Source organism: Canis lupus, chromosome 35 (genome assembly GCF_003254725.2).
Source record: "Canis lupus dingo isolate Sandy chromosome 35, ASM325472v2, whole genome shotgun sequence".
Lineage (NCBI taxonomy): Eukaryota > Metazoa > Chordata > Mammalia > Carnivora > Canidae > Canis > Canis lupus.
Window position 1 is genome coordinate 3,632,441 of NC_064277.1, and position 20,594 is coordinate 3,653,034.

The 20,594-nt window shown below is 57.9% G+C and overlaps 1 protein-coding gene across 4 annotated transcripts in view; it reads right to left on the reverse strand.

The window, feature by feature from the left end:
- Positions 1 to 20,594, reverse strand: part of SLC22A23 (solute carrier family 22 member 23) — a 163,454-nt gene that overhangs the window by 1,051 nt on the left and 141,809 nt on the right. Inside the window, exons 6-11 of one of the 4 annotated variants that reach the window (XM_049106047.1) lie at positions 15,187 to 15,289; positions 13,177 to 13,409; positions 11,554 to 11,586; positions 11,399 to 11,422; positions 10,225 to 10,348; positions 6,372 to 9,505 (exon numbers count right to left, since the gene is read on the reverse strand). In XM_049106047.1, the coding sequence (XP_048962004.1) occupies positions 9,484 to 9,505; positions 10,225 to 10,348; positions 11,399 to 11,422; positions 11,554 to 11,586; positions 13,177 to 13,409; positions 15,187 to 15,289 (539 nt within the window). In that variant the 3' untranslated portion in view covers positions 6,372 to 9,483. Of the gene's footprint in view, positions 1 to 6,371; positions 9,506 to 10,224; positions 10,349 to 11,398; positions 11,423 to 11,553; positions 11,587 to 13,176; positions 13,410 to 15,186; positions 15,290 to 20,594 lie in introns of those variants that run through there. The other 3 variants (XM_025445525.3, XM_049106048.1, XM_025445527.3) reach the window with 3 other exon arrangements.

Here is a 20,594-nt window from a genome sequence, read left to right on the forward strand (position 1 = left end):
TAGCGTCTGCGGTCAGAGCCCGGGCGCCGCGGGGGGCCACGGTGACTCTGGGGTAGGGACACGCCTGAGCAGGATCCCAGGCATCACCCCAGTGCGTCCGCGTGTGGGATCCCCCAGACCACCCTCACCTTGGCTGTCTTTGTACCACCTCTGAGTAGCACTTTTTCTCCCCAGCTCAGAATTTTTTTTTTTTTACTTTATTTTAGAAGGGCAATTTTTTTTTAAAATTTTTATTTATTTATGATAGTCACAGAGAGAGAAAGAGAGGCAGAGACACAGGCAGAGAGAAGCAGGCTCCATGCACCGGGAGCCCGATGTGGGAATCGATCCTGGGTCTCCAGGATCGCGCCCTGGGCCAAAGGCAGGCGCCAAACCGCTGCGCCACCCAGGGATCCCAAGAAGGGCAATTTTATAATACTGCCGTGAATGGAAAAGCAGCAGTACTCGCCGTAGACAGGCCACGACAAAGTATTATTAAATTATGCTATCTCCCAAGGTTCGCTCTCCGCTTAGAAACGGGTTAGCGGGGCGGTGGGGGTGGGTTCACAAGGGTCATAGAGGGTCTTACGGACATACCAGCACTAACAGATTTTTCTCTGGCCATGACTAGAGAGGCTGGAAGATACTTTAAAACACAACCGTGTTTCTCACTGTGAGTTCTTGTTTATTGCTGTGCCCCGTGTCTTTCCTGAAAGCAAGCTGCCCTGTGTCTGAGAGCTGTCATGCCAGAAGCTGTGCCTGGTGACCGAAAGTCACAGCACACTGAGTTCAGGAAGTACGAAGTGCGAGCCTGGAGCAGGTGCTGCGTATCGCCACTCCTCTGCCATTTGAGGGAACCTACCAGAGTTCCAAAGTTCCGAGACAGAAATGAAATGCAACATTTAAAAGAACGAAGTTGGGTAACATCACACAGGAAAGTGAACCGAAAATGGATTACGGACTCAAAACGTAAGTGCTGAACCTGTAACGCTTTTAAGAAGAAAACATAAGGGGAAATTGTTGTGATCTTAGGTGAGGCAAAGATTTCCTACATATGACACTAAAAGCAGGATCTAGAAGAGAAGATGATCACTAGGACTTCCTCGTCCCTTGTGAAGGGTAGAAGGTTTTTTTTTTTTTTTTTTTTTTTGTGGGCAGAAGGTTTTTTTTTTTTAATTTCTCAAGAAAATGAAAAGCGAAGCCACAGACTGGGAGAACATGGATACTGAGCACGTCTGATAAAGGACTTGTATCCAGAGTATATAAAGAACACTTAGTAAGAAGACAAGCAATTTAAAATATGAGCCAGACATCTGAGTAGACATTACTTCAAAGACACTGTACAAACTGCACAACATTCAAAGCACCCAAGCAGATGTACAGTAGTGACACCGGCCATCGGAGAGATGCGCGCCCCAGCCGCAGTAAGGTGCTGCCTCACACGCGCTCGGACAGCAACAGTCAAAAAGGCAGAGAGCGACGGGGAGCCTGGGCTTTGTCTTCGGCACAGGTCATGATCCTGGGGCCCCGGGACCGATCCCCGCATCATGCTCCCTGCTCAGCGGGGAGCCTGCTATTCCCTTTCCCTCTGCCGCTCCCCCTGCTTGTATGCTCTTGCTCTCAAAGAGATAAATAAATCTTTTATAAAAAAGGTGGAGTGGCAGCTGTTGGTGAGGCTGAGCTGAGAACGCCACCCACAACCACCGCAGCTGGGAAGGCAAAGCGGGAGTGGCCGTGGAAAAGCCTGGCAGTTTCTGAAGTAGTGACATGCAAACTTGTGTGTGACCCAGCGACTCCACTCTTGGAGACACAGGAGACACAGACCCCATGAAGACTCGGAAGCCAGTGTTCGCCGCAGCATTATTCCTAACAGCCAAACCTCCGAAAGGACCTCAAAGCCCGTCACCTGGTGATGGATACAGCAAACATGGCACATCACGTCCAATGGGACAGCATTCTGCAGTCGGAAGAGAGTGGAGCGCTGACACAGGCCAGGATGTGGGGCAGTTTAAGATACTACACTATGTGACTGTGTGACTCTATTTTCTTTTTTTTTAAAAGGATTTTATGTATTTATTCATGAAAGGCACAGAGAGAGGCAGAGACATGGGCAGAGGGAGAAGCCGGCTCCGCGCAGGGAGCCCAACGTGGGACTCGATCCTGGGACTCCAGGGTCACGCCCTGGGTGGAAGGCAGACGCTCCACCGCTGAGCCACCCAGGTGTCCCTGTGTGACTATTCAAATAAAATTTTGGAAAAGCAGGGGGTTAGCAAATCTACAGAGACTGTGATGGCCTGGGGCTGCGAATGGGGACAGACGCAGATGCAGATGGCCAGGACGGAGCTTTCTGAGTGGGAATGTCCTGGAGCTGGATCTATGGTGGCGATTACACTAAAGATGACTGGATCGTAGATTTAAAATGCGTGTATTAGACGGTATGCGAATCAGAGCTCGGTAAAGCTGTTACAAGCCCCAGAACTGTGCCAGCCCGGGGACTGGGGCCTCCCGCTGACACGAACCCCCATGCTTCCAGGGTGGGGTGGCCACCCAGGCCTCCTCCTGTCACCCCGAGCTGCTCACCCCTTCTGCTTTGCTTTGCCCCCCTTGTGGCTGAGCAGCGGCTCCCTGTGGGGGGCGGGGGGCCTTCCTGGGGCTCTGCTGTCAGCACTGACCGGAGAGCCGGCCCTCTGGCCTGCAGGTCCTAGGTGGACAGGTGTGACAGGAGCGGGGGCTCCCCAGGGGGACAGGGGTACCTTAGGGCCACCTTAACGTGGACACAGAGAGTTCATGGTCAAGACAGAGGGGGGCACAGGGAAGAAACGCTTTCTCACAAAGAATGGAACAGAATGACAATCGTGGGTGCGTGGGTGGACAACGTGGGGAGCCTCCCTTCCTCATTCTGTCATTTTTTTTTTTTTTTAATTTGAGAGCGAGTGAGAGAGAGAGAGAGAGAGAGCCCATTAGCAGGGCTGGGGGAGAAGCAGGCTCCCCCCTGGGCAGGGAGCCCGATGATGCGGGGCTTGGTCCCAGGGCCCCGGGGTCATGACCTGAGCTGAGGCAGCCGCCTACCCCCCTGAGCCCCGGGGCGCCCCTGTCCTGTTTCAGAACAACAGCAAGACACTCCCCCTTTCTCTCAGCCCCAAAGGAGAAAGGCCTTTCTCTGCCACAGGACGGGGCTCCTCACAGCCCTGGTGCATGGGGGGGGGGGGGCATGGAGGGCACGGCCTGCAGGCCGACCAGGCACAGGGCCCTCGGGACAGGGTCGCGGCCCGGCAGTTGCCAGACTCCTGCGTCCCGCAGCCTCCTCTGCCCCACCCGTGACCGAGCCCCAGCCGGCTCCCCGCTCAGGCTCCTCCGGGCCGCCCTCCCTGCACGGGCCTAGCCTGCAGCCCGCGTCCCTCGGGCCCTTTCCTCACCGCTGACGAAGTGACTTTTCCAGAAGGTGGAGTGGAGCACACCCCTCCCCTTCTCGGTCTCCCGAGGGCCCCCGCCCGACGTGCACCCCGCGCCCGGCCCCTCGGCCCCGGCCCCTCCGCGAAGCTCTGGCCTCTGCTCAGCCAGCAGGGAGGCCCACCGGGGTTTGCTGTGGGGGAGGCCGGGGAGGCTCCTGCTCCTCGGCGACGGGCTCCGAGCACAGCTTGGGAGCCAGGGGCCTGGGTGAGAGCCCTGGGAGCCTCAGGGAGGATCTGGGACGCCGGGGTCCCCGGGGCCGGGGCTGCTGCTCTTCCCGCTTGTCTCGCTCCTTCTCCCTCCGTCCTTGGCCTCACCCAGCAGAAACGCTGATGGATTTCTAACGTCCTGGTTGCTGCGCTAATACGGGAGTGGCAAAGAGCAGGAAGGGACAGCAGGCAGGTCCATGGACTGGCTTGGGGTGGGAGGGTGGTGTCCCTCCGTAGGTGCTGGGGAGAAGCCTGATGGCAGGGCCCGGGGCTGAGCAAGTTCGAGAACTAAGAGGATGAAGAGCAGATGAGCCCTTCCCGCCAGTCCAGAGCCTCCCGGGAGGACGGAGACCCAAAGTCGGTTGGCGGAGCGTGCTGGCACCACTCTGCTCCTTCGTCCTGCCACCCGCAGCCCGCGTAGGGCAGGATGCCTCTGCAGCTGCCTCACGTCCACCGCCCGCCCTCTTCCTTCCAGGGACCCTGGCTCAGGCTCCGTCTATACACACACGCCTCACCTGGGCCGCCGGAGCTGCAGAAGTGCCCCGGCCCCGCTGCCCGCCCGCCGCCCGCGCCCCTCGGTGTAGCCCAGGGACCCCGGTTGCGTTTGCGTCTCTGTGTGTCTAACAGACTTCAGAGGTTTTCAGGGGCAGGACCAGGTCAGCCCAGCCCGGTGTCCCTGTGCACGGGAGGCAGCTTCCTGAAACCTCACACCTCCCAGCGTTCAGACCCTTGCATCTGGATTGTGAGCTGGGCCTAGTAATTTACTTTCCACCAATAAAATATGGGAAAGGTAATGAGACGTCCCTCCCCGTGATCAGGTTACCAAAGACCGCCTCCTAGCAGATTTTCTTGCTGGCTTTGATGAGGCAAGCTGTTAGGTCGTCATAGCAGGAACGAAGGCCGCCTCCGGTCAGCCCGGAACTGGACTGAGGCTCTGGGTGCAAGAGCCAGCGAGGAGCTGAATTCTGCTGCTCTGATCCACTGTCTGCCCCCTTCATATGTTGAACGCCCAGTGTGACCGTGTTAGGAGGTGAGGCCTCTGGGGGCTGATTAGGTCCTTTTTTTTTTTTTTTTTTGATTTTTTAAAAAAATGTATTCATGATAGACATAGAGAGAGAGAGAGAGAGGCAGAGACACAGGCAAAGGGAGAAGCAGGCTCCATGCCCGGAGCCCGAAGTGGGACTTGAGCCCGGGACCCCAGGATCGCGCCCTGGGCTAAAGGCAGGCGCTAAACTGCTGAGCCACCCAGGGATCCCCGGGTGATTGGGTCCTGAGGGAGGGGCACTCCTGAATGGAAGAGGCACCCCGGAGAGCTCCCTCACCCCTCCGCGTGCGAGGACACAGAGGGAAGACGGCTGCCAGCGAGCCGGGAAGCAGACTAACCAAACCCCAAGTCTGTGGACACCTGGATCTGAGACTTCCATCCTCCGAGACACTAAGAAATAAGCCACTGTTGTTCATGAGCCACGCAGTCTGTGCTGTTCTGCTACAGCGGCACGGACACCCGAGGCAGCCAGCAACCACGGGGTGAGCGTGAAGGCCGTGGATTGTAGCCTGTGGGAGACCCTGAAGCGGGGGGCCCAGCACGACCTCGCCAAGTCCTGCCCACAGACCCCGTGAGACAACCAACCTGCGCCGTTTTAAACCACTAACTTTGCGGGATAATTTGTTACACGGCAACAGGTAACTGGTAGGCTCAGTGAGCGACGAATTTCCCGGCTTTAGCTATGCAAGAAGAGAGACCGTCACGGCCTCTCGCCCAGGCGGTGGTGCGTCGCCAGTACCAGGTGTTAGAAAGCCTTTCACCAAGGCAGAGACAAAGTGTGGGGGGAAGAGTCACGCCATCGTGCTACTGGGCCCCCAAGGAGACACAAATCAGGAATAGCAATATTTGGGGGGGGGGCATCTTCCAGAGATACCAGCCCCCTTCCCAGGCACAGGGTCCCGGACCACCTTTTACAGACGCTCTGCGCCTCTCTGTTGGCATTTCTTCAGATGCCTGGTGTCTGTTTGCTCTGCGAGCTTGTCAAGGGCAAGGATTATTTTCTAGGGTGTCAGCTGGCATGTGTTATTTATGCTCAATAAATACTGGATGCTGCGGATTATACTGGCTTCCTGGGTGGGAAGGTCAGCTCGCCCAGATGAATGGGGTGGGTTAAAAACAGATGACCCCCGGGAAGAGCACTGTGATGGGAGTCCCGTCTAAGATGAATACAAACACCTAAAATAGCCGGTTAGTCTTTCTGGGCATTCCGGGCCACTCTGGAAACCCCAGGATGTTCCAAGGGACAGAGGGGCGCCGGGGAGAATGGATGTGTTTCCTCAGGGGTCTTCAGGACCAGTAAGACATCACTTTCCCTGAGACCGTCTGGGTTTCTGTGGACCTCCTTGTCACAAAGCGTGGATGGCCCTGATGAGCGGGGAGACGTAGCTTGCTCAGTGCTTACAAGTCCACGTGCGCGTTACGCCACAGGGGGTAGAGCACCTGAGCCGCAGGGAAGGCTGCACACAGACCCGCCGTCGAGGGGGCAGAGGTCCGCGTGCGACAAGCTTGCTACATGTGCCAAAACACATATTGATATCTGACATTAATAAATCATGTCAAGGGGGATCCTTGGGTGGCTCAGTGGTTTAGCGTCTGCCTTCGGCCCAGGGGCTGATCCTGGAGTCCTGGGATCGAGTCCCACGTCATCAGGCTCCCTGCATATGGAGCCTGCTTCTCCCTCTGCCTGTGCCTCTGGCTCTCTCTCTCTCTCTATCATGAATGAATAAATAAAATCTTAAAAAAAAAAAAAAATCATGTCAAGTATATTTGGTTTACGGTAGGATTGGACAGCTCGCTCAAGTAGCCACGTCTATGTGCGTGTGCATATATATAAAATGCAGACTGTCCACGTGCATGCATCGTATGTGATATTATACATATTTTTATGTACTTTTTTTTTCGTGAAAGCAATTTTCTGTTTGCTTTTCTTTTTTTTTTTCTTTTTTCTGTTTGCTTTTCTATCTAGGATATCTTGCAATCATTCAGGATTAATTTGGGAACATTTCTGAATTCGGTATACCATTCTTGGCTTTGTGTTGTCTTTTTGAAATCTTGGTTTAGAGAATGGGGCCATTATTACAGGCTTGGCTTCCAGGTGCTTTACCTTCATTTTCCTCCCCTAAAATGCGGACTTGGTGCATTTCTGCTTTTCTTCAGGTCGTCACTAGATGGCAGCATATGCCCATGTTTGAATATCAGAGCCCCAGCCGCCTCAATTCATAGACAAAATAACCAGGGGGAGAATTTTGTCTCCCTGTGCTGTAGGGGCACAAAAGTTTTTAATATCTGGACTGGATATTGTTATTTCACTAGTAATAATATCTAAATTAAGGATATAAAGACTGATACACAGGCTGCTTACTATTAGCATGAAATTAAGAATTCTAGAATTTGGGACGCCCAGGTGGCTCAGCGGTTGGGCCTTCGGCTCAGGGCATGATCCTGGGGTCCTGGGAACGAGTCCCACATCAGGCTCCCTGCAGGGAGCCTGCGTTTCCCTCTGCCTGTGTCTCTGCCTCTCTCTGTGTCTCCAATGAATAAAAAAAAAAAAATCTAAAACAGGAAAAAAAAATCTAGGATCTTCAAATCATTCTTTTAAACACATGAATACCAAGCATCTTCTGTTTAAACAGAACAAGCAAACCTCCCATTTCTCACTTCCTCTTTTGTATTGCTTAATTTGTCTTGACTACATTTCTTTGAAGTCAAGGATAAGCAAATATTTGTGCTGGTTTTACAGGAATCAATATAACTGCCAAAAATATTCGGGTAGGAATCATGAATAATATCAGTTGTCATCTATTGAGGCTGCACCCTTATATATACATATATATCTATATCTACTTGTTCTTCCTCAGTATCACTTCCATAGAACAAGACAGTCATAAATAGTCTCGTTTTAGGGCAAAGAGATGCAGGCTGGCAATAGGACTTGCCCGAGGCCACACGGAGAAACGTGGCCTCTGGCACCACCCACAGCTCCATCCACGCTCTCATGCCGAAGATCCGAATCTGGGGCTCTGGGCCACAGCATGTGCACTTTGGTTGTTCATCCTGCTGCCGAACTCCTGGCCTGTGTGCCTTGGCTCCTTGGCCTTTAGCATCCGTCCTCTGCATGTGTAGGTTGTGTACTCAAGACACGCATTCATTAAGACATGAATTTTTAAAAGATGTTAAACAGACTCCAGGTGTCCCATTACACAACTCCATCCTGTCCTTGATGCCTCTTTTTGAGACAGGTTCAGAGCAGAAGACATCAGGCATCAGGTTCTCAGTCCGGAGGTGGGAACGGGGAGTAGTTACTCCGAAGGAATTTCTGAGAGAGGGCCAGTTCCAAGAAAGAAGCTTCTAGAAAAAGGGGTGGGTCAGCCCGAAGGGGAGGAAAGCAGAAGGTACAGGAAGGAGTGGCTGAGCTCATGTAGAACAGAGAACTAACAGCCAAGGCCCAGGGGCTCTGGAAAATGTGATGGGCTTATTGTGACCAGGGCCTGCCTCCTCTCTGAGCGACCCCTTTGGTGAGGGGTGAGGATGACAGTGAAGGCCTCAGGGGCTCCCAGATGGACACGGCATAGAGAAGATGATCCTGCACCAAAAAGCCACCAACTGCTTGCAGGTCAACCAGGCCCCGGGCCACTCGTCACCAAGCCAAAGGGGAGAGGGTGCTGCAGACATGGGCCTTCCCCAGGTGCCTGCAGAGGCGCCAGCTCCTGAGGCCACGAAGCGAACCGAGGAAGAGTGTGCTGCAGGTGGACAGCATCTAGGCCAGGCCCCGGCGGGAGGGAAGCACTTCTCTGCAATGTAAAGTCTGGGTGGGGTCTCATGAAACAGCAGTAAATCCTAAGTTCCTTAGACTCCAGTGAGTCTCTCATTCTGGGACGAAGGGTTTCTACAAGCCTCTGTGCAAAACCCTTCTTGTCCTCCAGTTGGCTTCTAGCTGGTTAATCCTGGCATCTCAACCCCGGCTGCCGTGCTGGGTACGAACAGCCTTGCAGAAAAAGGTTCGTTCTGTATTCAGGAAAATGAAGCGCCGTGTAACGCCATAGGTCGATTATGCTTCAATGAGTAAAAGAAAAAGCTCACCGGCCCCAAGCCACCCACCCTAGTTTATCTGGGATTTGGCTCTGTGACGTGTGAAGTGGGGTGGTGAGGGCGGCGGCGGGGGGCGGGGGGAGGTCAACTTCTGTCCCAGGGACTCGGTGGGAATTGTCGCCGAGCGTGGACGCGGGAAAGAGCCAGGCCTCTGACGGGGAGGGGCGCGGGGGTGACACCAGGACCCCTTCCTTCCCGGCCAGAGACCCCCTTTGGACTCGACTTCCTTTCGTCCCTCTGCAAGAACAAAAACAGCACCAAAGGTCAAATATTTCTTCTCGCGTGTCATCGTGGCAGGCCGGATCCAAGAGCGCATTTGTTGAATGTCTAGCGCCAGCCAGTCTCTGCGGGTCTGCCTCAGAGAGGAAGAGGCTACGGTACTGCCTTCGGCGGAGCTTGTGAAGCGAGTCTCAGCAGCGGCAGTTACGGGGTGGCGGCCCCCGGTCTCTCGGCGCTGCGGAGAGGCCAGCGGGCCGTGCGTGACCTCTGCTCTACGGGAGGGCCCTCCTCGCCGTGTTCCTTGGTCAGGGAAGGAGATTTTCACCGGCAAAGGAAAGACACGGAGGGAGATGCTGTCCGCCTGGGGCATCTTGCAACCTCAGCATGAACTAAGCTCAGGCGTCCTCTTCGCTTGGCCGCAGGAGGTCGGAACACGGTGCGCCACCGGGCGTCTAATTGCTTTTTCCCTCCTACACCGACAATCCCGTGCCATCATGTCCCACGGGCGCCCAGACTTGGCATGTATCGTGAAAATCCGGGAGAATGAAGCAAAATGAGGTCACGTGACACTCCCCTCGTGGGCATGATTCCGGAGGTGCGGAGGCAAGTCCCCGCCTGCCCCCGCCCACGTCCCCCGCAGCACCCGGACCCACAATGTCTACGCTCGAGAAGCCCGCGGGTCGGCAGTGCCCAGGCGAGGTCCAGTGTGGCACCAGCCGGGATGAACCCTGCCCTGAGCCGCAACAGCAATCGCCAGGGAAGGGGCCCGGTCCTGCGGTGGGGGCCGCCTTTCTCCATGGAGGCAAACCCTTCTATTACGCTGTTATCGTCACAGCATCGGAGGGCGCGTGGCACCTGGTGCCACTCCCCGGACTGGCAAGGACGGAGCCAACCTTCCCTCAGGAACTGAAACCCCAGCCAGTGGCCCTCCAGGGGAACGGCGCAGAGCGTCCTGCACCTCGGAGAGTGCCCCACTCCCCGCTCCCTGCTCCCCGGGCTCGCGCCAGGAGGGATGCCCCGGTCAGGTGCCAGCGGACCCTCGCGGGCCTGGGAGTCAGGGCCAAGCTCCCCCCATCTGAAGCCCTGACGGCTCAGGACGCACGCTGCGCCCCTGCCTGGAGGCCGGGGCGGGACAAGGGACACTCGGGTTCATTCCGCGGGAGCCTTGCTGCGCCCCCGGCCCCCCGAAGTCCTAGGAAGAGGCCGCAGGGTGGGGCGCCTCCCGGGACCTACCTGATTACCGTGGGGGTGATCTCCGCACAGAAGAACACGCTCAGGCTTCCCACGGCGTGGGAGGCAAACATGCCCACGATGGAAAACGCGATGGAGAATTTGTCCTTGACGCTATCGCTCATACCTGAAGGAGAATCAGAGGGGGGGCGGTGAGGGGGCGCCTGAGGGAAGGGAAAGGAGGCTGGCCAGGCAGGTGGGGGCCGTGCGAGACAGCAGCCGGGCAAGGGACGGGGGACACGGGGCGCCTTCCCCTTCCCCCTCCCCAGGTGGGGGCGCAGCCTGGCACGCTCAGTTCTGTCTGGAGACCGAGGAGCACCTCTGGGTGTACTAGGTCAGACCCTCTGGGCAGCAGACTTTGTTAGGGTTCCCGTGATTCCCCGTGGGCTTGATGCTGGAGCCCATGCTGACTGCCAGATTCCTGAGGCCACAAGCCTGGCCTGGGCCGGGGGGAAGGCTGGTGGCCCCCCCGGGGGTCCTAGCAGTGTCCCTCCTACCCCAGCCTTCAGGGAAACAAGGCCTCTGCACCCCAGAGAGCCCTGGCTCTTCCGGGCTCAGGTGTGACCCGCCCAGCACACAGGACAGGGTATGCCAGGTTGCATTTAAGGGAACAAAAACTCAAGTAACCCAAGCAGAAGACTTTACGGCCTGGAGGGACAGTGCTCGACCGGTCCAAGCACCTTGCAAACGGCAGCAGAGTCTGACTGCACACCCAGGCAGGTCTAGCACAGAGCGCTGGCATGCTGCTGGGGTCACACATTCGGGGCACGGCCCAGTTCCCTGCAAAGCTGCATCCTGAATGCAGGGATGCCACTGCAGGGAGTCTCGACAGCACGGGGGCGGGTCAGGCCAGGCGTGTGTGGCCAGCGGGTGCAGCGGCAGCTCTGCTGTCCCCGCGGCCACGGACAAAGGCGGACAGCGGCCTCCCCTGGCGGCACGGTCAGCCGGCCTCCAGCGCTCCCCGGGGGTTCCCCGGGGGTTTCTGGTGTCACCCAGGCGCTGCCCCCGAGACATGCTGCAGCGGCGTCCTGGCGCCAGCAGGGCCCCGGGCTGACTGCCGATGCCAGGGGAGGAGGTGAGGCCATGCGTGCAAGCCGGGCACAGACGGGGCAACGAGGTGCTCTTTCTAGAGGTGAGAGGAAGTAGAGAATACAAATGTATGCTCATAGTGTCCAACCTACGGCCAACTTCAGCTGCAACTCTTGAAGGATAACAGGAGAGAGGAGGAGAGAGACAGGGAGGGAAACCACAGGTCTGTGAGTCTTCATGAAAACGCCCATTGGGGTGCAACAAACAGTGGCCGGGTGCACCGCACGGGCATTGGGGGCTCACCTGAGTCAGGATGCTGGCTGTATTTCCCGATCACTGGGCCCCCGGAAATGACGGCCCCCACGTGGACGAGGACGGAGACGGTAGGTAAAGAGGGGAGAGAGGAAGCACGTTAGGGAGGAGCCACTACAGGGCTCTTACATGAGACTGGCTCCCAAGCCACCTCCCCGCCAGCTCGGGGCTGGGCCCGTGGGGGAGCAGGATCGACACCTGCCGGGGGGCCGGGTGCTACAGGGAAGCAGACGCCTGTGGGTGAGGGCGTCCCGGGACACGGGATCGGTGCCCCCTCGACGCAGATTTCTGCTGGGCGGGGAGAAAATGGACCCCTGCAGAGCGGAGGCCCCAGCACCGCTTCTAGACCTCACGCTGAAGGGTTAGTTTCCTCCTGAATAAAATCCTTCGGGAGCCACTGCAGGTCTGTGCTGGGGGAAGCAGCACGTGCTGCGGGGGTGGGGGGGGGGCAGCCCGGCCTGCGGCGTGTCTGCAGGCTCTGAGCCCGGGGGTGCCCGGCCACTCGTGTGCACCACGCGCCCGGGGTCAGAGCGGCCCCGTGACACCCCCAGGGACCACCGCCTCCCTGCACGTCCGCCCCAGGCTCCCTGGAAGGGTAGGGCCCGGGGACAGACACCCCTCCTCTGTTCCCCGATCTGTCACAGCGGAATGCAAGGCCGCTCCCCCCAAGGCCCGGAAGGCACGGGACGGGGGCAGCTCAGCAGTGGCCGGGCCGGAATCCGGAACCGGCTCGGTGGGCGCCACGAGGCCAGGCGGTTCCCAGTTCTTCCCTTTTCCTTCTGCTCCGACGCGGACGCTCGCCCCCCGACGACGGCGGGCTTTCCGTCTCCCCGCCGCTCTGACCCCCGCCGCACCTGCGCCGGCCCAGAGCCCCGGTCCTGCCCTCGGGGGCTCCCCTTGTGGAGGAGGGGAGCGGCGGGGGGCACCTGTGTCCTGCGGCCCCGAGCCGTCCTGGGGGGCCCCGAGCTTTCCCACGTCCCTCTCTGGGTGCAGGGGCGCGGGGGTGGGGGGATGCCTGGCGCTCTCTCCAGGCCCGCGTCTTACAGCTGCAGGGGCTGCGTGGATGCTCTAGTTCGTCCGTGAATTATTTTTAACATTCACTGAGGAACTCTTTGGCCCAAAGACAAGCCGATGAACTTGGGAACAGCTGCTGGAGAGCAGTGTCCCAATACAAGGGTGTCAAAGTTTCCCCGTATTTCCCATGAAAGGGCGCTTTGTTCTTCTGGTCACGTGATTGCAGCACAAAGAAACAGTGTGGCCCTCCGGGGGGAGGTCACGTCCGCGGGGCCGGGGCCTCACGTGCGGGGGATGACGGTGTGGCCAGGAAGGCCCCAGCGCTGGGTGCGGGTGGGGGGTATGGGGCGGGGGGTGGGGGCAGGCACGACGCCCTCCGCCCAGGGTAGCCCCCGTGGACCTTGCAGTTAAAACCCGTGCTTCCCAGGGCACCTTCCTCGGGCTGTGGCTTTTGGGATAACAGCGCAGGTAGCAGGGAACTGTACCCTAAAGTCTCACCCAGCTCTTGCTCAACTTCCTTTGGTGCAAGGCCAGCTCACGTCCCCTGGGCTCTGCACCCCCCGCCCCCCGCGGCCCATTCAATCCCTGGGCCCCACTCACGGTTGAGGAGGCCGAGCTGCAGGAGCGAGGCCAGGGCGGTGAGGATCATGAAGAGCAGCAGCCCGCCCCTGCGCCCCAGGAACCTGACCACGACGCACATGGCCAGGCAGGACGCCAGGGCGATGCTGGCCACCGTGTAGTAGTCGGCATAGAAGTTCTCGAGGAGCGGCACCTTCACCTCGTGGCCCATCATGCTCCTCGCAAAGCAGTGGTGAATCCCGTAGCCGGTCAGCCTGTGGGAGACACGGACCCGGGGTGGGGGGCGGGCAGTGGGCAGGGGTGCAAAGGCAGGAGGGGTCCGCGCCCGGGATGCACACGGGCAGCTCAGCCATCACAGGGGGCCTTGCCGCGAGCCTGCGGGGTGGGTGCAGTGCCTGGAGGGAGACCTCAGGGCAGCGAGGGGCGCGTGCCCCCGCCCCCGCCCCCGGGGTGCTCGCTCCGCATTCCTCTTGCCTTAGCAGAAGAGTGGGAGCCTAGAAGCAGGAGGCCTGCTGTTAAAAGCATTCTTCACGCATCGACTCACCTAATCCCACGTCCGCACCCTAAGAGCTCCCATCAGACCCATTTTACAGATGGGCTTCAGGAGGCTCCAGGAGGCTAAGCGGCCTGCACCGGTTACTTAGGCTGCCTACCTGGGCCTCTCCCTCTTCCTCCCACGCTCAGGATTCTGGAAACACGGGGGTCCTTCCAGAGAACTCCCTACCTCCCACATTCCTGCTGCTATTGACGAATGCCCCTGGGGAAGCCTAGGACGTCAGGCCAAGTGAGGTCATCTGGCCTTGGACCCTTTGTTTCAATTCCTAAAGCTTACTACAGTTTCCCTCCCTTTGCCCCGGGGCCAGGCTCTTTCCTGCCTCCCCCAGAGGATCACAGAAACCCGCTGGGAAACGTGTGTCCCAACTGCTGGAGACAGATGTCCAGTCTGGGAACTGGGGACACTAGTGCACCCGGGCCCCCGAGGGAGGCTGCAGGTGCACATGCACCACGAGGGCGGTGCTCGGAGAGCTCATTCGCAGCTATAAATTTCCTTTTCTCCACCCGCCCCTCCGCGCCCCTCCCTGCTCTGGGGAAATCAGAGTGCTTCTGTCACCCGCGAGGACGCGTCAAGGTCAATGGCAGGAGACCCCTGTCCCCGCAGGAGGAAGCTGCCCTTTGCCAAATGAACTCATTTCCACTCGGGAAATCCTCGGCAACTGGTGAGATTCGGTCCATCTCTGGGGACCCCAAATGACTGTCCCCGCTTCTCAGCCTACTGGGCTCTCAGGAAAATCTCCTCCCTCTGTGTTCCGTTAGGCAGGAAGTCCGAGCGCCACAGGTACGGAGGTCAGAGGGATGGATTCCCTCCCCGCAAACAAGCAGCACTCAAATGGAAACTTGGCATCTCTTCCATGTCACAGTTTGTGTTTCTTTCTTCCCCAGAAGTAAACGTTGGAAAAGTCATTCCATTTTTTTTTTTTTTTTTTGTCATTCCATTTCTAATGGTCCCATCAGCCTGGCTCGCATCTGAGCCTGGACCGCAGCATGGTGGCCGGGCCCGGGGCCAGCGCTGGGTCGGGAGGCTGAGGCCTGAGGGTTCGGGCCTCCCTGTCCTCGTGTATAGGACAAGGGCGTAAAGAGGACCCCAGTATCGAGAGCTGCTTCGGTGCAGCTGTGGGGCACGGTGGGCCAGAGCCCTGGGTCTCTCTCCTTCCAGGACAGCAGTCCTGAGGCCCTTCCCAGAGGGGTGTAAGCTTCCCCCCAGGGCCTCTAACACCGAACGAGAGTTAACACACCCTTTCCCTGAGCGGAGGTCACCTGTGCGGTCAGGGGAGGGCAGGACTATGAGTGAAGATGAGAAGGACCTCCTTGGTAACGGGGTGCTGGGCCCTAACCCAGGGCCCCTTGGCCGAGGGCGAAGCTCTGGCCAGCAGCCCCCGTGTGGCTGTGGGAGGGGGCGGGCCCCACGGGCCTCTCCTCTACCCCCTCTCTTTTCTAGCCTCTTCCCGCCCTCTACGCCCTCTTGTGACTCACGAGTTCACACACAGGACCACGATGTTTTTCCACAGGTTCCGAGTCCCCACCACTTTGACGATGCAGACCTTCTTGGGCCTCCGGGAAAGCTCCTTCTCCAGCTCTGCAGGGAAAGAGAGCCTGTGACCTCCCGGCAAGGCCCCGGACACGCGGCCTCACATGCGCTCCCCAGTCTGGGCATCACGACAAGGGGAGCTTTTTTTTTTCTTTTTTCTTTAAGCCTCGGGATAGAATCCGGCTCTCAAGATAGAAACGTGTCCACAGAGACACTAGCTTTGCAGCTCAAACGTCCCCGTGGGGCCTGAAGGGAGGCAGGGCAGGTGCCAGGGCACCCTGCCACCAAGAAGCTTTCTCACCAGTGAGGCAGGTTACCCACAGAGAAGCCATCAGCAGGGACTCACTCCACGTTGTGCGAGAACAAAGCCACTCTGGGTTACGGAGGCGCTAACCAGGCTCAGGCCCAGGCCGTGGCAGGAGCCAGCGGTTTCTCCCGGGGCGAGTCCCATCCGGCTGCAGGGCCGCTGGCTCAGGGCGGGAGAAGCACCTGCTCCTGCGCTCCTCGGGTTCGTGGGCAGCAAGTTCTGCGGCCGCAGCGCCCCTTGTGCTGTCGCCCTCCAGGGCGCAGGGGCCTCCAACCGCCGGGCACAGGGAAGGCATCCGCCGGAGGCTGCCGGTGCAGCTGGCACAAGGGACGGGGAGGTCCCAACAGGGAGCGCTCCAGCCTTCGGGGTCTCCCTGTGCGTTTTGGGGGCACGATGTCCCACCTTCAGCCTCCTCGGTCCCTCCTTGCTCCTCCGGCCAAGCACGGCTCCGGGGAGCGACTCTGCCCACACGCTCCCAAAGGCAAAGGACCTAACCCATCGAGTGGGCAGCCGGGGCTCCCCAGGGCCGTCCAGCCCACGAGACATGAGGCCACGGGTCGGAGGAAGCGAGGGAGGTGCGACAACTAGGCGCAATCCCGGATGGGGTCCCGAGACAGGCAGTCACTACTGGAGAGCCTGGTGACATCCGGGTGCAGGCCGGGGTTCGGCTAACAGTACTGCACCCGTGGCAGCATCTCGACTGTGACAAAGGTCCTGTCATATGTTAACAAGGGGGAGACACAGGGCAGGGTCCTCGGAAATTATGTATTAGTTTTGCAACTTTTATGTAAACCAAAAATTATTCCAAAATAAGTTTATTAAAAAACAAACAAAACAAACAAGCAAACAAAAGCAAGCAGCATGGGTGGGGAGGCCCAGGGTACTGAGAAAGGCTTCGGAGTTTGGAAGAAAGAGAATTTCCTCAGGAGGGACTCCAGAGCGGCCACCTACTGAGCGGACTGTGCTACCGAGATGCTCTCTGGTATTTCCGAGGGCCGAGGGCCGTTCCCACCCCGACGTCCCCAGTTCAGCTCTCCTCTCCTCTCTCCTTCCTGCCACCTATGGCAGGAGGGTCACAAACCTTATTAGTTATAGTTTGAAGGAAAATATGTTGCTTAACCATGAGGGTTTAGGAGTTCCTTATTTAAACAATTTTTTTTTTTTTTGGATCAATGTCCCCGGCTTGGGCATTGAAGGGTGAAGGAGAGGTCTTTCCAATGTCTGAGGCATGCCATGCCACCTGCATTTCCAGAATTTTCATCTTTCCCATATTTAGGTGTAAAATTGAGGTCTATGCACAAGTCCAAACAGCTAGCACTTCGGCTGTCTATCCACGGATTCCCCCCAACTCCCGGGGTCTTCTGAACCTTTATTTTCCCCTCTGCAAACATAAGCTAATTTGATTTACAAACATCCTTTTCCCTTGGTTAAAACACGAACAACCTTTTAAAGAACATGGAAATATTATGGTTAATGGATACTACTGGATCCAATTCTGAGTATCTTCATTGTTACAAAATTCATCAGGAGGGAACACCTGGGTGGCTGAGTTGGTCAAGCCTCTGCCTTCGGCTCAGGTCATGATCCCAGGGTCCTGGGATGGAGCCCCATGTCCAGCTCCTTCCTCAGTGGGGAGCCTGCTTCTCCCTCTCCCCCCCACCCCACCCCAGCTCACGCTCTCTCTGGCTCTCTCTAAAATAAATTAATAAAATCTTAAAAAAATAAAATAAAACTCATCAGGAATCAACTATAGCAGTCGCATTTACTCACCATGGAAATCATCCAAGAAGAAAATGGCTATTAGAATGTTTATATAAGTTTAATTTTTTTTTGTAATGTGGCCCAAACCCTACCTGTTAACATATTATTGTATATGAAACAGATGTTTATAAAGAAGCTGCAGCACTTGCAATTGTGACCTGAGTGATTTTTTTTTAAATAACATGAAACTGTAGAGCCCAAGGTCTAAGGAACTTACTGTAGTCTACAGAGGTAACTGCATTATTCTAAACAGAATTAAATTAACCTGTCTGGGGCTATTGATATGTTGTCTCTATTACACACATCACCAGCCTATTAACAACAATACAAACCGTCCTCAGCACTAGGTCTATTTCTCTGGGACAAAAATCTCCCAGCTCTGAGCTATAAGAACCATCAGACGGCTTTTGAGACACCCTAAGGGAACCGAATACGTCTCTTGTCATCAGAGGGAAACCCGGGACGTCCTCAAGTCCTTGCACGTGGCTGTGTGGCGGTACGGACGGGCCGTGTGAGCTGATCAGAGCCTGAGCACCGAGGAAATGACTGTTAAAGGCATTTCCTCTCCCTGTCCCTCCTCCCAAGCTCTCCCACCCTCTGGATTTACTGCCATTAGAAATATTTCAAAATAAAACCAAGCCAGGCTTCCTGAGTTTTGGCCAGCCGGCTCCATCCTGTAGCCCCCCCCCCCCCCCCCCCGGCCCCATCCCCTCTCCTCTGCATTTCCGCTGATCCTTGTCAGGTCACAACCTAACTTGGGATGCCGCGAAGGGTCCCACAGACCTAGCAGAACCCGTCATCATTCTTTTTATTGAGCTTCCTTGGGAAAGCTGCTCTGTGCCTCAGTTTCTCAGCTGTTAAGTGGGACAGTGCCCCTCTCTTGGAGCATTGCTATGAGGCCCAAAGGAAGGAAGCCAAAGAAGCCCCACGTGGGCCTCAGCGAGCAGGTGCCCTCCTAGCCAGTGCTTTGGCTGGCCAAGACTGCGCTGGCCTCCCCAACCAGCTGCAGAAGGGAGGGGTGTCCCTGCAGACACACAGCAGGCGGCACGGCCTCTGCATGGCGAAGAGGTCCAGGTGAGGAGCCAAAGCACGCTTCCCCAGGACAGCACGGGGACAAGGTGGTAGCAGGGCACTCAAGGCTCACGCCTGTGGGGAAACACACAGATGATAACTTGCATTTGTTTGGATGTAACGGAGGGATTAACTGGCCTTGCTTTTATACTCGTACACTGCTAACGTATTCCTGGTGAAACTGGAAAAGCATCAGTTATAGAAATGGGAAAAAAGAGACAAAAAGAGAAATGGGGGGAAAGGAGGTGGGAAGAAGAGCAGCAGCAGGAGGAGGAGCAGCAGCAGGAGGAGGAGCGGGAGGAGGAGAAGGATCAGCAGGAGGAAGAGTAGCAGGAGGAGGAGGAACAGCAGGTAGAGGAGCAGCAGGAGGAGAAGCAGCAGGAGGAGGAGGAGCAGGAGGAGGAAGAGCAGGAGGAGGAGGAGCAGGAGGAAGAGGAGGAACAGGAGGAGGAGCAGCAGGAAGAGGAGGAGGAGCAGGAAAAGCAGGAGGAGGAGCAGGAGGAGGAGGAGCAGCAGGAGGAAGAGTAGCAGGAGGAGGAGGAGGAACAGGAGAAGGAGGAGCAGGAGGAGGAGGAGCAGCAGCAGGAAGAGCAGCAGGAGGAGAAGGAGCAGCAGGAGGAGCAGCAGGAGGAACAGCAGCAGGAGGAGGAGAAGCAGCAGGAGGAGGAGCAGCGGCAGCAGGAGGAGGAGGAGCAGTGGCAGGAGGAGGAGAAGCAGCAACAGGAGGAGGAGGAGCAGCAGGAAGAAGAGGAGGAACAGGAAAAGCAGGAGGAGGAGTAGTAGTAGGAGGAGCAGCAGGAAGAGCAGCAGGAGGAGGAGGAGGAGCAGGAGGAGGAGGAGCAGCAGGAGGAAGAGTAGCAGGAGGAGGAGCAGCAGCAGCAGGAGGAGCAGGAGGAGGAGGAGCAGCAGGAGGAGGAGCAGCAGCAGGAGGAGGAAGACCAGGAAGAGAAGGAGCAGCAGGAGGAGGAGGAGGAGCAGTAGGAAGAGGACGAGCAGTAGGAAGAAGAGGAACAGGAGGAGGAGGAGGAGCAGCAGGAGGAGGAGGAGGAACAGGAGGAGGAGCAGCAGGAAGAGGAGGAGGAGCAGGAAAAGCAGGAGAAGGAGCAGCAGGAGAAGGAGCAGAAGGAGCAGGAGGAGGAGCAGCAGGAGGAGCAGCAGCAGCAGCAGGAGGAGGAGCAGCAGCAGGAGGAGGAGCAGCAGCAGGAGGAGGAGCAGCAGCAGAAGGAGGAGCAGCAGCAGCAGGAGGAGCAGCAGCAGCCACCCCTACTGGGAGCCACTGTAAAACATGTGCATAAAAGCTCCGGGCAGGGGATCCCTGGGTGGTTCAGCGGTTTAGCGCCGGCCCCAGGGCATGATCCTGGGGTCCCCGGATCGAGTCTCACATCGGGCTCCCCGCAGGGAGCCTGCTTCTCCCTCTGCCTGTGTCTCTGCCTCTCTCTCTCTCATAAATCAATCAATCAGTCAATCTTAAAAAAATAAAATAAAATAAAAGCTCTGGGCAGAGGCTCCGAGGGCCGGAAGCGGAGGAAGCACCTGCCGTGTGTTCCACGCGCCCCTCAGGCCTCAGGTAAGGGCTGGGCAGGATGGCACGTGGCCATTTGAACAAGCGCTTCAGAAGCAAGCGGGTGGGAAGGCTGCGGGGATCTCCGCGAGGTCCCTGGGCAGAGCCCACTCCCAACATCTACCCACGGGTGGGACAAGTGGCCGGAACGCTGACCCCGTGACTCCCCCTCGGGGCACGTGGCTGCCCAGGTCCCGGCCTGGAGGAGGAGGAGGTGTCCCCTAGGGTGCCGAGGGCGGGGCGCTAGCGGGGGCCAGCTGCAGGCTCCTCGCTTGCTATGCTGGGACTCTGGGCAGGGGACCTGGCCCCGGGGACCCTCAGCTCCGCACCTCACTCTGAACCGACAAGACAGACGAGCCAGAGCGGCCAGGAGGGCGCAGAACCGAGGCCCGACGCCGCGAAGGGCCGGGGAAGGCCCACCTGGGCCTGAAGCCGGGACTCGCCCACTGTCCGGGGGCCAGTCTCCGAGGGCACGCTGCAGGGACGGCCTGATGCAGGAGGACAGAGGACACCTGCCCCTGCGCGGGGCTCGCTGCTGCCACATGGGGTCCGTGGGCCGTGGGCTACGGGGCCCCCAATGCTTAGCCTCTGCGGCCCCGCTTCCCCACGTGTCAAGCAGGGGGTGGGGGTGATGCGATGACGGACCTCGCTGA